The sequence below is a fragment of the Theropithecus gelada genome, chromosome 2 (genome assembly GCF_003255815.1).
Source record: "Theropithecus gelada isolate Dixy chromosome 2, Tgel_1.0, whole genome shotgun sequence".
In the NCBI taxonomy this organism is placed as follows: Eukaryota; Metazoa; Chordata; class Mammalia; order Primates; family Cercopithecidae; genus Theropithecus; species Theropithecus gelada.
In genome coordinates this window covers 193,563,343-193,579,055 of record NC_037669.1, presented here as the reverse complement: position 1 = coordinate 193,579,055, position 15,713 = coordinate 193,563,343, and the positions used below count along the sequence as shown (strand labels likewise).

Genomic DNA, 15,713 nt, shown 5'->3' with positions numbered 1-15,713 from the left:
CCTGTGTGTCCATATCTGGCGGAGACAGACACTTAGCCCGGCAGCTCTACAAGTGCCCTGCCCGATAAGACCCTGGATGCAGGGGTTCTGTACAAAGTGCCGGCGGAATGGCGAGATTCGACCTGCTGGGGAGTTGGGGAAGGTTCCCAGGACTGGAAGCGGTAGGGGGCATTCGAGGCTGCCACCCTCCCACCTCCTCACCCACCTTACTCATCCACGACTTGCGTTTGCACAAGGCCTTCCTCCTCTTCACAGCCTCCCACAGCCGCCGCTGGCCTGCAGGGAGGGTGGGGAACCCAGTGCTGTGAAGGCAGCTCAAACCCGAGAGAGGCTGCTGCCTATGGTCCCCTCGCGGGTGAGTCTGCCACTGGACACCACTCAGCACAACGAAACCAATGAAATCAACCCCAACTAACCGGGAGCTTCAACTGACCAGACGGTCTCTGCACTCCACTTCCCGGCCCTGGCTCTCAAACTGGGTGAAGGTGTTTAACCAAAAACTTGAAGTGGTGGGCTTCTCCCAGTTCTCAGGAAAAAATCAAGGTAATGAACAGAATTTTCTCAATGTTGAGGTTTTTTTCCCTCCATAAAATTTTGTTATGCTACTGGCATCAGACACCAACTATCCAGGCCAAAAGTAGCATAAGTCAATGTCCAACTCAGCACATGACTACCTATTAAGCTATTTTACCTTGAATGCCCTAATACGTTTCTAACGTTCTATGAAGGACATCACGACTTCTAGATGCCACAAGCCCCACTTTTAGGAAAAATACGAAGATAAGGGTTGAGCTCAAATCAGAGCAAACCTGTTTGTGCACATGTGTGCGTCTCTGCATGTGCATGTGTGTGCGTGCATGTGTATGTACGTGTGTGCATCCTTGTGCATGTGCATGTGTGCGAGTGTGCATGCATATATGTGCGTGTGCACGCATGTGCGTGCATGCATCTACGTGTCCGTGTGCGCGAGTGCGCATGTGTGCATGTGTGTGCGTGCATCTGCGTGTGTGCGTCTGCGCATGTGTGCATGCTTGTGTGTGTGCATGTGTGCATGTGCATGCGTGTGCATGTGCGTACGTGTGCATGTGTGCGTGCACATGCGTGCATGTAAGTGTGTGCGCATGTGTGTGCGTGTGTATGTGCACGTGCGTGTATGCATGTGCGTGAGAGACAGTGAGAAAGAGCACGCTAGTGGGAATCAGCAAACCATCTGAGAGTTAGCGTTCTCCCTACAGATCTCTGGACGTGGACCCCCCTCTACCCCGTATTCAGAATGATGGGAACAGACTCAATTTGATGCTTATGAAGGAGAGGTGATCAAGGACATACTCTCTATGTAAGAACAAACAGAACGGGGCATGGAGTGACTCCTGTGTAGCTGGCTTTCGGGAAGGCCTCACTCTCCTCAAACTCCAATTCACCTTTACAACTGCCAACTGTTCTCATCACACATCAGCACCTACTGATGTCCCTCCTGCGCCGCCTCAGGGCCCTGGAACAGACACAGTCCTCAGCCCGCGCCGCCTCAGGGCTCTGGGACAGACAGAGTCCTCAGCCTGCGCCACCTCAGGGCTCTGGGACAGACACAGTCCTCAGCCTGCTTCACCTCAGGGCTCTGGGACAGACAGAGTTCTCAGCCTGCGCTGCCTCAGGCTCTGGGACAGACAGAGTTCTCAGCCTGCGCCACCTCAGGCTCTGGGACAGAGTTCTCAGCCTGCGCCGCCTCAGGGCCCTGGGACAGACACAGTCCTCAGCCTGCTTCACCTCAGGCTCTGGGAAAGAGTTCTCAGCCTGCGCTGCCTCAGGCTCTGGGACAGAGTTCTCAGCTGCCACCCATGCACTCAGTGGTCCTGAGGATAGAGGACGTAAACAGTCAGGGGTAAGACAAGTCAAGTCAACATCCCACCTACCAGGCCGGCCCATGCCAATCTTCTCCAGGTCCTCATTCTTGACGTACTCAAAGTGGGACAGGCGGGTGACATTGAGGTCATCTCGGAGCCGCAGGAAGTACTGTTGCAGCTGCACCTCGGACAGCAGCTCCAGCAGCCAGCCTGTGCCCTCCTCCGGCTGCATGCTGCCGCCTCCCAGCCTCTGTGGGGAGGGAAGAGTGGCTCAGGGACAAGGGTTGTGGCGGGGGACAACAGGGGGCCTGCCCGAGTGACCTGGGCTCACCTTCATCCCACTACACTGCCGCCTGGAAGGGCTCACACCACCTTCTAACTCCCAACAGGAGCTACTGAGAACCGCCTGGACCCACATGCCCCATTCCTGCCAGCCACAGGGCACAGTGAGGGCGGCAGAGATACAGCCCCGGCCCTGCAGTCAGGAGTCAGGGTCTTGCTCCCGAAATCTGTGATCCGTGGCTGATCTGTCTGTGCTCACGTTCCTCACCCGCTCTAAGTCTCCAGGGGTCAAAAGCCCTTGAAAACCTTGTAAAAACGAACAATGGTCTCTCTGGGAAGATCGAGGTGTTCTTACTCCTAACGTGTGATAAAAGTATCTGCAGGGTGCAGTGTGCCCTGAGACCCACCTATGGGCTCCTCAGATGTGACGGAGAAAACTCTCAGGGCCAGATGAGCTCTGAGCTAAGCTCCTCCCAATGCCTGACCACCCAGCCTCTCCTAACAATCCAAAGACCACTCCATGGGCCACCACCCAAGTGCCCACAGGGCCACGGCAAGCAGAAGATAAGAGGGAGGGATGGGGCCTGGGGCAGGCTTGCGGACACCCCTGTCAACAGGGAGCTCAGATCCCACCAATGGTTGTCACAAGAGACTGTGACCCAGTGTTGTCAAAGCTTTCCATTTTTTCAAGAAATAAAAGAAATCTGAAGTTACATGTGAAATCTCGCCATTAAAGTTTGTTTGGAAAAGGTAATATCTGCACATGGTAAAATATTCAGAAGACGCACAGAGCCACGAATCTCATTCCCCCCACAACTGCACAGCCACCAGCTCCCCAGGAGCTGCCAGTGACATCTTCTGCGGACCCTTCAGACTCTGTCGTCCCTACACAGATATCCACGCATTAACCATACCATTCTGTTCCCTGATTTCACTTAATATTCGTCTTTCTCCTGACGTTTTAACAATGCTGAACAGTTCAAATCTGAAATGCACGCACACGCACACACAGCGTGCTGGCCAAAGCACACTGCAGGCCACAATCAGCCGATGGGCAGGTGAGTGACCTCTGACCTACACTCTCCTGGGCCCAGATAAAGAAGCTGGTGGAAACTTCAAAGCTAAGCAAGCGATCCACCGCACAGCAAACCCACCCGTCTGAGGAAGGCTGTTCAGAGCTGAGGGCGTGGCCAGGCTAGCCCCTGACCCATGTTCAATCCCCAAAGAGGCAAACAGGCAAGAGAAAAAAGGCCAGCTGCCCGGCTGGGGACCAAGCCATCCCCCTCCCCAACTCAGCGGTGGCCTCCCCCCCAGCTCCCATCACAGTGAGCAGCACTCGAAGCAGGCACACACAGCCTGGGCCCAGCGTGAGCCTCCTGCCCCCACAGTTCCCAGTGGCCCTGCCAACACAGTGCTAGTTCCGACTCTCAGGCAGCTCAGGGAAGTACAAAGAGTAACAAAGGGGAATGAGAAACGCTCAGTTCAAGTCCTGGCGCTTCCTTCACGGCGACTGGGCCAGGCAGCTGGGCCGGCCGGGTGGTTTCCAAACTTAAAGCCGTAACCCTTTACTGGAATGGTTCTCATGAGGGCTGCACAGACCCCCACGGGACATTTTTGATTGTCACGACATTTGGGGGTGGTTGGGGGACAGGAACGTGAGCTAGCCTGCAACGCATAGGACATTCTCGCACTGTCCCAAATCCCACACAACTCAATAGGACATTCTCGCACTGTCCCAAATCCCACACAACTCAATTCATGAAGGTGTTTATGATCATGCAAACCTAGAATCTGATCCCACTTTATATATAAACAAGAAAGTACTTTTATAGTTTTTTTTTTTTTTTGAGACAGGACCTCACTCTGTCACTCAGGCTGGAATACAACGATGCCATCTTGGCTCACTGCGAACTCTGCCTCCGGGGTTCAGGCAATTCTCTCGCCTCAGCCTCCCGAGAAGCTGGGATTACAGACACCTGCCACCACACCCGGCTAATTTGTGTCTTTTTAGTAGAGACAGGGTTCCTTCATGTTGGCCAGGCTGGTCTCGAACTCCTGACTTCAAGTGATCCACCTGCCTTGGCCTCCCAAAGTGGTGGGATTACCGGTGTGAGCCACCGCTCCTGGCCTTACGGGTTTAATATAAAACAAATTTTCCTGGAATGAAACTACTGCGTAAACTTAAGGGAAAATGGACTTTGCTTTATTCAGAACATAGCGGAAGTCCACTATTTGCAAAAATGTCAGTGAAGGCAACCCTCTCTCATTATTTCAAAACTCGTCTCTCGGTCAGCACTTGCAGATGCTGCCTTCACGGTGTTTCTGCCTGAGGTCTCAGGAGCTGACTCCTCATTACATTGTCTAGCTTACTAATGTATTAAGATACATAAAATGTTATAATTAGCTTCTTCTTATGTCTCTTTATACTACAGTTCCCGCTGTATTGTTTCACTGTACACAGGTTAACAGGTTAACATAACAGGTTACATATTTCTATTAATTTTGTTTAAGACGAGTAACAATAAAAGTAACATCTAGGCTGAGCGCGGTGGCTCACACTTGTAATCCCCACTTAGAGAGGCTGAGGCGGGTGGATCACCCGAGTTCAAAACCAGCCTGACCAACATGGAGAAACCCGGTTTCTACTAAAAACACAAAACTAGCCAGGTGTGGTGGCGTGTGCCTGTAATCCCAGCTACTCGGGAGGTCGAGGCAGGAGAATCACTTGAACCTGGGAGGCAGGGGCTGTGGTGAGCCAAGATTGTGCCATTGCACTCCAGCCTGGACAACAAGAGCAAAACTCCATCTCAAACTAAACTAAACTAAATTAATATCTAACACTTCAACCGCACTTACTATATACGAGGAACAGTTCTAAGTATTAAGCTGTATTAATTAATTTATCCTCAACAAAATAATCTGTTTACAAAAAAGGGACGTGGGGTTTAAGAGGACCAGGTGCCGGTGCTTTCCAGAAGCCAGTCCAGAGGTGCGCTGGGAGGCACTGGCCGAGGCAGCATCTCCCCTCCACCCGACCACGACCCAGCCACTGCTGCCCTGTCCCTGGAGCAAAGTGACCCCATCCCCTTCAGGGCTCAGCCTCAGGATGGGGGATCCCAGTCTCCCGCAGGGCAGGCAGTCTCCAGGCCCCCTCTTCTTCCTCCCACCACCAACTCCCAAGGATCCAGGCCCCTCCTCCAGGCTCCTGAAAACAGCTCAAAGCCATGCCCTGGGTGGTCAGGGCTGGAGGAGACCCAGAGGCCCCTCCCCTGAAGCTCTTCAGAAAGCACAGCCCGGCCTGTTCCCTCTCCCTGAAACACCAGCTGACACACCTCTGCTCAGCTGTGCACTCCCCTCCGTGCTCCCTGACCAGCAACAGCGCTGCTCTGCACCGGGGATGCGTGTGGGAGGATGGGAAGGAACTCCGGGATCCCAGTGAGGGAAGCAGTCAGGGTCTCAGTCCAGGGTGACTCTGCAGGGGTCCGCCTCCCCTCTAAGTCCCCCTCCAGCCCACGGTTCTTCGCACAGCACAGGGCATGGCTGCAGCTCATCTGGAGTTCAAACACTCTCCAATTCTGCACAGGCCTGGCCCCCAGCACCTCGCGGAGTCTGCACACCGGTGTCCGTCATTACTCCGTGGCTGGCGTGCAAACACACAGGCCAACAGGAATGAACGCAGCAGCCACAGGGGAGGCCACCTGGCCCGGACCCCCTGTCGAGCCCTCACTGGCGGGGTCCCTCAGCCGCTCCCAGTCCTGCTGTCTGCCTCTCAGTCAATTGCTGGTGCTGAGGAGCCCAACAGTCCCCAGCAGTCCAACCCCCGCACCCCACTCACTGTGTACAGCCGTCGCCGCAGTCTGGCCAGGAGAGGGAAGGAGAGCTCCAGGCCAGGGAACCGACGTGCTGCCGGCATCTCCACGGAGCAGGACCCCCTGAACAGTCACTGGGGATCCGGCCCAGGAAGCGGGTGAGCAGGGGCCTCGGCTATGAGCTTCGCACTCCGCCCAGGAGCCCCCCAGATCCCACACCGGGGGTGGGAAATGCGGAAGAACGGGCTGGGCCCCTGTGCTCTGCTACAAGCCCGGCTGGGTTTCCACAGCTGGCCAGTCTGGCAGGGAGCGGAGGAGCCTTCCTCACGCCGGCTGCAGCCGGGATCCTCTGTCCTGTTTCTGTCTTCTCTCCAGGGCAGTGGTAACAGTCCAGCCCTACTCCCCGGCTTCCCCACCCGACTGCCTGCCTGCCCTCCCTCCTGCCTCCCTCCCTCCCTCCCTCCCTCCCCAGCTGAGCAGCTCTGACACTGGCTGAAAAAGGACCTTTCTGAATCACTGCCAAGAGGGCAGCAGGAATGGGGGGGACTCTTCCTCCCAGCCACCCGCGCTGGCCCCCCTGCCTCCCCATACACAAGGCTCCTGTCTCTGGCTTCTACCCCAGCCCTCACAGTCGCAGACAACTCCTGGGACTTTGGGGGGGTTGGGGCTATGTGACTCAAACAGCATGTACAAAGCAGGGTTGTAGACCCCCACACGGGCTTGTGTGGGGACGTGGGGACTAGCACAGCCTGAGTGGGAGGCTTGGGCCCCAGAGGCTCTGCTGGGCCCTGCAGATGACTCTTCAGAGACCCTCCCCCACTCCCCAGTCCCAGCCTTGGCTGGGCGTCTCCTGGCTCAGACCCTAATGTGGCCCTGTTACCCTGGTGCCCGACGGAAATAGGAGGCCGGCAGCCTGCCAGAGTGGGGCAGCCCGGCCAAGAGCAAGGGTAGGGTGGGGTGAGGATCCCCACCCCCTCCCCCAGGGTTGCCTTGTCTGCTGCCCAAACACCCAGGGTGCCTCCTACCCAGACCAGGTGGCCAAGCTCCCGAACCCCCTCAAAACAAACAAACATGCCCTGAGACTCCTGATGGGATGCCCCCACCCCAAAGCTGTAGGATGTCTCCTGTATAACACCCCGGACACAGCCTCAGAGTAAGGGGCCTAGAGACGCTCCATCAAGCCCCCGTGGGGCCCCCGTGTTTCCAGAACTGACAAATGCTCTCCCTGGCCCTCCTCGAAGGGTGCCAGCTGCTCTTACACCCCCCTCGCCACGGCCCCCAGACACACCTGACAGCTGCAGGAACCCCCTCCCTGCTGAGCCATGCCTAGGGAGCCCTGTTTCTTGCACACTGCTCTCTTGTCCCTGTCCAGCTGGCCACCAGCTCAAGGAGCCCCAGCTGGCTGGAGGGGTGGGCAGCTGAGGAACAGGGCTTTGGGGATCAGCGTCCCAGGCTCCCTTCCCAGGGCCTCTCCCAGCGCTTGGCCTCCCTAATGATGCCGAAAGGGACAGCCATTTCCTGGTCTAACTCCAGGAGGCGGGGAGGAGGACACCCCCAGCTTCAGTCCCTCTTCCTCATCCCCCTGCCATCCACCCCACAAAGCTTGTGGAGATGGCAGGTGTGCACTGAGTGGGGGCTGAGGTCAGATGGACAAGGTCAGGCCTATGATACACTGGAGCTGACTTTTTCCCAAACCTTGGCTGACTATGCCCTTGCCTCAGAGAAGCCTACAGCCTACCCTGGCACCCAACACACCTCTGGAAGGAGACCCAGGGACTGGGGAAGAATTTAAGCAGGGTTATTCCCTCTACTTCAAAATGAGTCTGCTGGATCAGAATGGCTGGATTAAACACTCTAGCTGTCCCCAGAAATATGTGTCTCAAAGTCACCAGAACGCCATGCCTGACCCTCCCTTCCTTGGATGCCCCGTAAGAACAAGACCTATAACTGGACCAGTAATCCAGATGCAGGAAGAAGCAAAGTATGTGGGGTCATACTTTGACCGTCCCCCCTCCCCCTTTTTGAGAGTCTTGCTCTGTCGCCCAGGCTGGAGTGCAGTGGCGCCATCCTGGGTTCAAGTGATTGACCTGCCTCAGCCTCCCCAGTAGCTGGGATTACAGGCACCTGCCACCACGTCCAGTTAATTTTTTTTTTTTTTCGCCTTGTTGGCCAGGCTGGTCTCGAACTCCTGACCTCAGTGTCCTGGCCTCAGGTGATCTGCCCGCCTCGGCCTCGCAAAGTGCTGAGATGACAGGCGTGAGCCACCGCGCCCGGCCTGGCCCCCTTTCTCCTTGCCCAGGAAAATGCCCGACCTGAAGCCCCAACGCTCCTGCCGAGTCCCCCTTTCTCCTGCCAGCTGCTGCCCTCCGCCGGCCGCGGGAGGAAGTGCCTTCTCTCCAAGGGGAAGGGAAGCTGCCTCGTCCATCAATACAGTGACCGTGTTTTCGGAAGCAAACAAGCACATCTGGCTTGATATTCATATTCAAAAGGCTGGTAAATGGGAATGTCCAGGACACACAGACTCCGTTCTCCTAAAGGACTGAACCCCAATCCTAGCAGTGCTTCCCGGACTCCCTTGGGGCATAGAAGAAAGCCCAACGGGCAGCTTTTTGGGTCCCAGGGGACCCATGCACACGGAGACAGATGCCAGCATCACTGTCGCCCCCGCCACACCCGCACAAACACTCCGCCCTGTGTCCCCTGGCCCGGGAGCGGACACCCCCACTCCTGAGGCTGCCGCAGAGGGCAGGGCTGGGCCCGGCTCACAGCAGACCGAGGGGTCTGCGCCCAGGTATCTGGCTGCCCTCTGGCCTTCCCATTACCTGCGGTCCCTCCTCGCCCCCAGCCAGGCGCTGGTAAGCAGCTCTCTCCCCCATGGAGCCCAAACCCCGGTGGCTGCGGTCAGGGAGAGCAGCGGTGCCCGCAGCCCCCGCCCCGCAGCGGCCCCGCAGCGTCACTGCCCTGCGTCCTGGGGGGCCGGGCTTCGAGCATCCTCCAGAAGGAGCGCAGGGCCGCTGCTGCGTCTCAGCCCGGGGGAGGCTCCAGCCTGTGGCCCCCGCCCCCCACCGCCTCATCCGCCACCGGGTGGTCGCCCCTCCTGCCGCAGCCCGTCCCAGCTCTGTCCCTCCTCTCCGCGGCGCTGCCCCGCCCTCTGCGTGGACCAGCTGTGCCAGCCCCGGGCTGACCCCACCGAGCTGGGGCTCTGCCTTCCCGGCCGCGGAACCGGCTCCACTCCGCCCTCGGCCGCCTCCAGGGCCCCGGAGCCACCGACTGCGGCCTTGGGGATTCACGAGGCCCCGGTATTCACAAGGGGCCATCTCAGAAGCCCACGGCAGAGGCCTCCGTCCGACTCCACCTGAGACCCTCCCCCTAGACATGCCGGGGCCTGCAGCCCACCCGCCCCCAGCCTGCCCGGCGCCCACCTGCCCCGCGGCTCGGCCCTGCGCTCCGCCCGCTCCGCGCCTCCCGGCACCGCCTCCGCGCAGGCCACGCCCCGCCCCCCGCGGCCGAGCCGGCGCGCGCCCCTCCCGCCACGCGCCCCTCCCGCCACGCGCCCCTCCCGCCACGCGCCCCTCCCGCAGCGCTGTGCGCTGGGCCGGCCGAGGACCGCGCTGCCTCCCTGACTTCAGAGCAGTGACACGAGGGCCCGGACTCCCGCTGAAAAGCCGCCCCAACACGGGCCCACGCGGGGGTGCCGCGCCCAGCCCTGGCGCGAGGCCATCGCCGGCACAGGAAGTCCCAGGGCAGAAGCTCTTCCTCTCCCCTGGGGCCCAAGGCATCACTTCTCATTCCGGTGGCATCTGAAGCAGCCACTGACTCGTCAGTACCGGGTATTTAGCGCTGAGCTCAGGGCACCTCCCTGGGTTGGGGCAGAGGACAGACAGATGCTGCGACCTCTCCTCCCCACGCAGCGTCAAGGCTGGGCCAGACCCTGGGAGGGCACTAGGTGAGGCTCCCCCAGGGCCCCGTCTCCTCACACAGTCCCTTCCCCAGCCCGAGCACAGCAGGGTAGGTGGATGACTCTGCCGGCGAGGCCCCGGACGCCTGGTTCTATGCTGTACAGAAGCTCCTCGGCATCTTGCTGCAGCTACAGGCACACACTAGTCTTGGAAGTAGCAGCAAGACCCCAAAGCCGGGAGGTTGTAGAAGGCAAGGCAGAAAATACCAGGCCCCTCCCTTCTTGCCCTGGCTGGATAAAGGATCTGATCCAAACCACTGCCCTTTCCCGCTTTCTCCCTGCCTCACCTCCCCCTGACATCTCTTGCGTCCTAGTACCATCCTATTGTAAGACATCCACAGGATCCAGACTACTTCTAGGATGTCGAGAATCCCTCCCCCGCCCCCCCACCGCCCGCTGTGTACACCCCCCTGCTCTTCACTTGTCCCTTTACATCTCCACTCTGCAGAGCTAAAGGAAACAAGAGGCTGGAACCCAGCCCAGTTCCGCTGTCCATTCCCCTCTCCAGCCTCCCCAACTGCATGCGAAGTGACAAATCCACACCACGGCGCAGACATGACAGGCAATTTCCGGCCAAGAGGATTTTTCCAAAACAATCTACCGTATTCTCAGGAATATAGGCCAACCGTACCTCCCAGCTGGCCCTCTCCCACCTCCACCTCCCTCTTCTCCAGGCCCTGAAGGAAAAAGAACGCTGAAGAGGAGAGGGGGCTTACAGCTCCTCCGTGGCCAGAGGATTATCTTGCTTCCACATGTCAGCCCCACCAAGTTTAGTCAGCCTTAACTCACCCCTCTGTGCGCAGAGCCCAAGCTTCTGGCCCAAGGCCAGGCTGGGTGCCCTCGGAACCTCATCCCAGAGGGAGCTGCACCAGGCAACCCCGCACCTTCAGGTCAGCTGGGCCTGACATCACACTGGTCTGGGGAGGAGGCTGGCCAGGGCCCAGGGAAGAAAAGGGAGTGATTCAGACACACACCGTGACTGTCCATACTCTCTCCATCTCCAGAACACGGGGGCCCACTCCCTCCCCGGGGAGCCTGGCAGCTGAGGTCCTGAGGGCAGGCAAGGCTGTGTCTGCTGGCGGTGCTGGGCCCATGGTCCGGCCCTGCAGCCTCTTCTCCCCCACGTGTTTTTTGGTTGGTTGTTTGAGATGGGGTCTCACTCTGCCCCCAGACTGGAGTGCAGTGGTGTCATCTTGGTTCACTGCAACCTCTGCCTCCCAGGCTCAAGCAATCCTCCTGCCCTCCATCTCCTGAGTAGCTGGGATTACAGGCGTGCACTATGACACCCAGCTAATTTCTGTAGTTTTTGTAGAGATGAGGTTTCATCATGTTGCCCAGGTTGGTCTCAAACTCCTGGGCTCAAGCATTCTGCCAGCCTTGGTCTCTCAAAGTGCTGGGATTACAGGCACGAGCCACTGCGCCTTCCCGCCCCACCCCCTGCTTCTTAACTGCTGGGATTTCCTAAGACTTTTGAACTCATGTTTCCTTATATTCTCCACTGATGCTCTGCTTCCTGGGGTCACGTCCGCCTCCAGGGGCTCCTGTTACCACCATGTGCTGCCTCCATTCCTGAATTCCTGTGGCTCCAGACCCACATTTCCAGACACTTACAGGACAGCTCCGCCAGGAGGCTGCACAGGTACCACACACTGCATATCCAAACTGGGCTCAGCATCACCCCTTCAACTCTGCTGATACGCTCCTGTATCCTGCTGAAAACATCACAAGCCAACAGCAGCCACCCAAGGTAGAAAGCACACCCCACCACGGACCCCCAACCAAGACTCCTCCTCCTTCCGCTACCTTCTCCACCAGGCACACCAGTCAGGTTGCCTCAGAATTCCTCCCAACAGTAACAATGAGATCAGGAGTCAGGCAGACGGGGGCTGAAACCCTGACTCCATCCTGTTCTAGTTGGGCAACTTTTGAGCAAATAACCTGTAAGCCTCAGTTTCCAGTTTCCGCATCTGTAAAGTGGGCATAAACGGAATCTCCTTCATACAACTGTCATGAAGAGTCAAGGACATAATGAGTAGCACCCCCAGCACAGCACCTGGCTGCCTACTGTTACTGTGGTCTGAGCACAGACCTGCCGTCCTTCCCCGGCTGGCACGCAGGCCCTTCGCTAAGTCCTCAAGAGCCCAGTCCCCTGCTGGCACACAGGCCCTCTGGGCTCCACTCCTCGCCAATTTCCCCACCTCTCTCTCTCAGCATTCCCTTCAAATGTCTCTATGTCCCAGCCAAGCCAAGTGTTTGCCCTTCCCTAGACATACTCTGGGGTTCTTCCTGTTTTTTGTTTTTAAGAGACTGGGTCTTGCTCTGTTGTTGCCCAGGCTGGAGTGCAGTGGTGTGACCACGGCTCATTTTAACTTTGAACTCCTTGGCTCAAGTGACCCTCCCACCTCAGCCTCCTGAGTATCTGGGATGACAGGCACCAGGAACCATGTCCGGATGCCCTTTGATTTCAATGTCTCCGGCTGGGCCCGGTGGCTCACGCCTGGAATCCCAGCACTTTGGGAGGCCGAGGCCGGCGGATCACCTGAGGTCAGGAGTTCGAGACCAGCCTGACCAACATGGTGAAACCCTGTCTCTACCAAAAAATATAAAAATTAGCTGACCATGGTGGCGTACACCTGTAATCCCAGCTACTCGGGAGGCTGAGGCAGGAGAATCGCTTGAACCCAGGAGGCGGAGGCTGCAGTGAGCCAAGATTGTGCCACTGCATTCCAGTCTGGGCGACAGAGAGACTCCATCTCAATAAATAAATAAATAACAAAAACAATTTTAATGTCTGAGCTATTTTTTGTCTGTGACACTTCTATTCTTTGTCTACATGACAAACTCCCACAAACTCCTCGAGACCCAAGCCAATGCCATCTCCTCTGTAAATTCCCATTTTGTAGCCCCAAATGGTTATCTCTGCTGTTTTGTTGGAGGGATGCTTGAAACATGAGTAGTAAAACTACACCATAATATATGTGAAAAATAGGCACAAGGATTTTTTTTCTTTTTTTTTGAGAAAGACTCTTGCTCTGTTGCCCAGGCTGAGTGCAGGGGCACGATCTCGGCTCACTGCAACCTCCACCTCCTGGGTTCAAGTGATTCTCCTGCCTCAGCCTCCCGAGTAGCTGGGATTACAGGCACACACCACCACGCCCAGCTAATTTTTGTGTTTTTAGTAGAGACAGGGTTTCATCATGTTGGCCAGGATGGTCTCGATCAACTGACCTCATGATCCACCCACCTCGGCCTCCCACAGTGCTGAGATTATACGCGTGAGCCACCATGCCTGGCCAAGAATTTTAAAAAGTTTAAATTATCCATCATGTTCCTATCCTTAAAGGGTCACTATTCCCATAACTCTTTGTATCAGCACACAATTGTGCTGAAGAAGCCCTTTGTATACCTCTGCTGTGGTTTGTACATCGTAAGGGAACCATCTTTCCACATCTGTCGCCCTGAAGGGAGAACCTGGCAGGAGCCCTGGGTGTGTCTGTGTGAGAACACCGGAGAAAGGGGGCCGCTGCTTCCCCATGAGCTGCTGCCAGGCTGCTTTCCAGTGGTGCCAGCAACAAGCCTGGCTGCCCTCTCCCAGCCCTGGCTTTGCCTCCCCCCATGATTTCTAATCCAGAGAAGCCAGCACCTTCCTGGGAAGAGGGGCTGTCAATGCCGTCACAGCCACTGCGACCCCAGACGCACCCAGCGACTCAGTCTCCCAAAGCCATCTCAGAACCAGAGACAACTCAGGCAGCCCCTCAGGCAGAGGGAGGGCCTGACACTGGTCTTAAGGAAGGTGCCTTCTCACCGGACTGCGGAGCGGGTGCCGGGGCGCAGGCTGCCACACAGGGTGATGGGAAGGGGGCCTGGGTCTGTCAGGATCCCAGCTCACCGAGAGAGAGGAGGGGAACAGGCAAGTGACAGGGTGGGAGGGCAGAGCGCCGAAGCAGAGGCAGCACACCAGACAGGGCCCTGCTATGCCTCGTCCCCTCCAACTCCAGTGCAAAAGGGAGTGTCACTTGAGAGAGGAGGGGAGAGGATCTGACTAAACAATGTGACCCAGTCCACACTGAACCTGAGGCTGCCGGACTTGGTGGGACTGACATGTGGAGACAAGATCACCCATCTGTCCCAGGTCTTAAAAGTGAAACTGTTTCACGCCCCGCCAGCTGCAGACCGGAGTGTCAACGCCGACATACAGAGAGACAGTACACTGAGGGCCCTAACGTGCTCCTGCACCGTCACTCCCCAACACAGACAGCAGCAGCAGTGTGCGGCGGAGGACACATCGCTGCAGCTGTCTGGGTCTCACTCCCATGCACGCCACGCATGCCCAGGTGCCAAGGCTGGGACACTGAGTGCTGCAGAGAGCTGCCTCTCGTTGTTTGTCCTGCCCATGCACCGTCATGGCACAAAGGCCCAGAGGGAAGGATGCAGTCTAGCTACCAGCAGCTAGCCACTCCCAGAGAGATCTCTTCCAGGGCTGGGCAGAGGCTGCCCTGCTAGTCATCCTGCCTGCTGCCAGCTCAGGCCTCACCCCACCCCCAAGCCCTAAGCAAGAGCCCAGAGCTGAAGGGGCCTATTGTTGGCCCCGGAGGTGAAGTGTGGAAAGAAGGAGTGGAGAGTGGATGCCAGAGCTGGGAACTGAACATTCAGGCTACAAGATGCACTGCTCACCCCCTCAGGACCACGTCTACACCAAGACCCAGGAGCCGGAACATGTCATCTAGGGCAGGCCGGAGGGCCCAGGAAAGCCTGGGAGCGAGAGAAATGTCTGGGGCTTCACATCCTACACCTTAAATCCCACTGGATCCTGCTCACCATTTGACCCTTGAAGAGCCTGGGACCCTCAAAGGGAAAGGGGCTTGCCTGGTCCAAGGCACTAGGAAGCTGTCATCGGGAATGGAGGCTCAGCAGCCGGGGGAGGGCAAATGTTAGGGGAATGTGACTCTCTTCTGGCCATGGGGTCGGGGAAGAGCCCTGCCAAGGTCAGGGGACCAGAGAAGAGGCCCTGCCTCACTGGCAGACACAGTATACAGGAGACAGAGAGAAACAAGAGTCCAGCGTTGTTACCTCCAGCTGCGGCTCCCAGGAGGTACAGCCGCTGAGGAGAGGGACCAGGGAAAACCTCTCCCCTCGAGCCTTCCTTAGACACCGCCATGCACCCCACATGCCCACCTGATGCCAGTTTCTGGGGGAATATGAGGGAGCAGAAGTCAGAGCCTGGGTCCTCAGGAAGACACCCTGCACCAGCTCCACTAAGACAGATTCTTCACTGGCTGACGGAAAACCCGCCTTACAACCCCAGATCATCCCCATTTTACGAAGGCGGGAACAAGCTCTGGAGAGGCGGCCAGGAGCACCCAGAGAGTAAAAGGTAAAGCTAGAATTCAGCCCATTCAGGACTGTACTGCTTGGTCCAAGGATGTGGGCCCACAGAGGTCACGGCAGACGTCTTATAACCCACATCAGACTCGCTGAGTAGATACCACGTCATTCGCTAACGCTGAGTGAATGCATGGATTCTGGGAGGAAGGCTAAAGAAGGGACAGGGTTCCAGGGAAAAAACAGTAGATTCTACACAGTGTCAGTCCTTCCTGAAACCTCACCAGACCTACAATTAAAAAAGAATGTTTTGAACGTCACCGGCCCCTAGGGAGCGGGGAGAATGGTAGAGGGAAAAACCACCACAAAACTTGGGAAGCTGGAAAGCAGACAGGCTAGTGGCAGTTGAGAGCTGACCAAGAAAATCACAAATCCCAGTGTGAGAGACACTTAACTGATCCCACTGAATCCTCAAAAGCCCAGGAACAGGCAGCCCCAGAA

At 57.4% G+C, this 15,713-nt stretch overlaps 1 protein-coding gene across 4 annotated transcripts in view; it reads right to left on the bottom strand.

The window, feature by feature from the left end:
• Window positions 1-15,713, bottom strand: part of TNK2 (tyrosine kinase non receptor 2) — a 43,903-nt gene that overhangs the window by 20,559 nt on the left and 7,631 nt on the right. For 2 of the 4 annotated variants that reach the window (XM_025376916.1, XM_025376917.1), the window contains exons 1-3: window positions 8,755-8,957; window positions 1,911-2,091; window positions 206-276 (exon numbers count right to left, since the gene is read on the bottom strand). In XM_025376916.1, coding sequence (XP_025232701.1) covers window positions 206-276; window positions 1,911-2,091; window positions 8,755-8,808 — 306 coding nt within the window. In that variant the 5' untranslated portion in view covers window positions 8,809-8,957. Of the gene's footprint in view, window positions 1-205; window positions 277-1,910; window positions 2,092-5,958; window positions 6,354-8,754; window positions 8,958-15,713 lie in introns of those variants that run through there. The other 2 variants (XM_025376918.1, XM_025376920.1) reach the window with 2 other exon arrangements.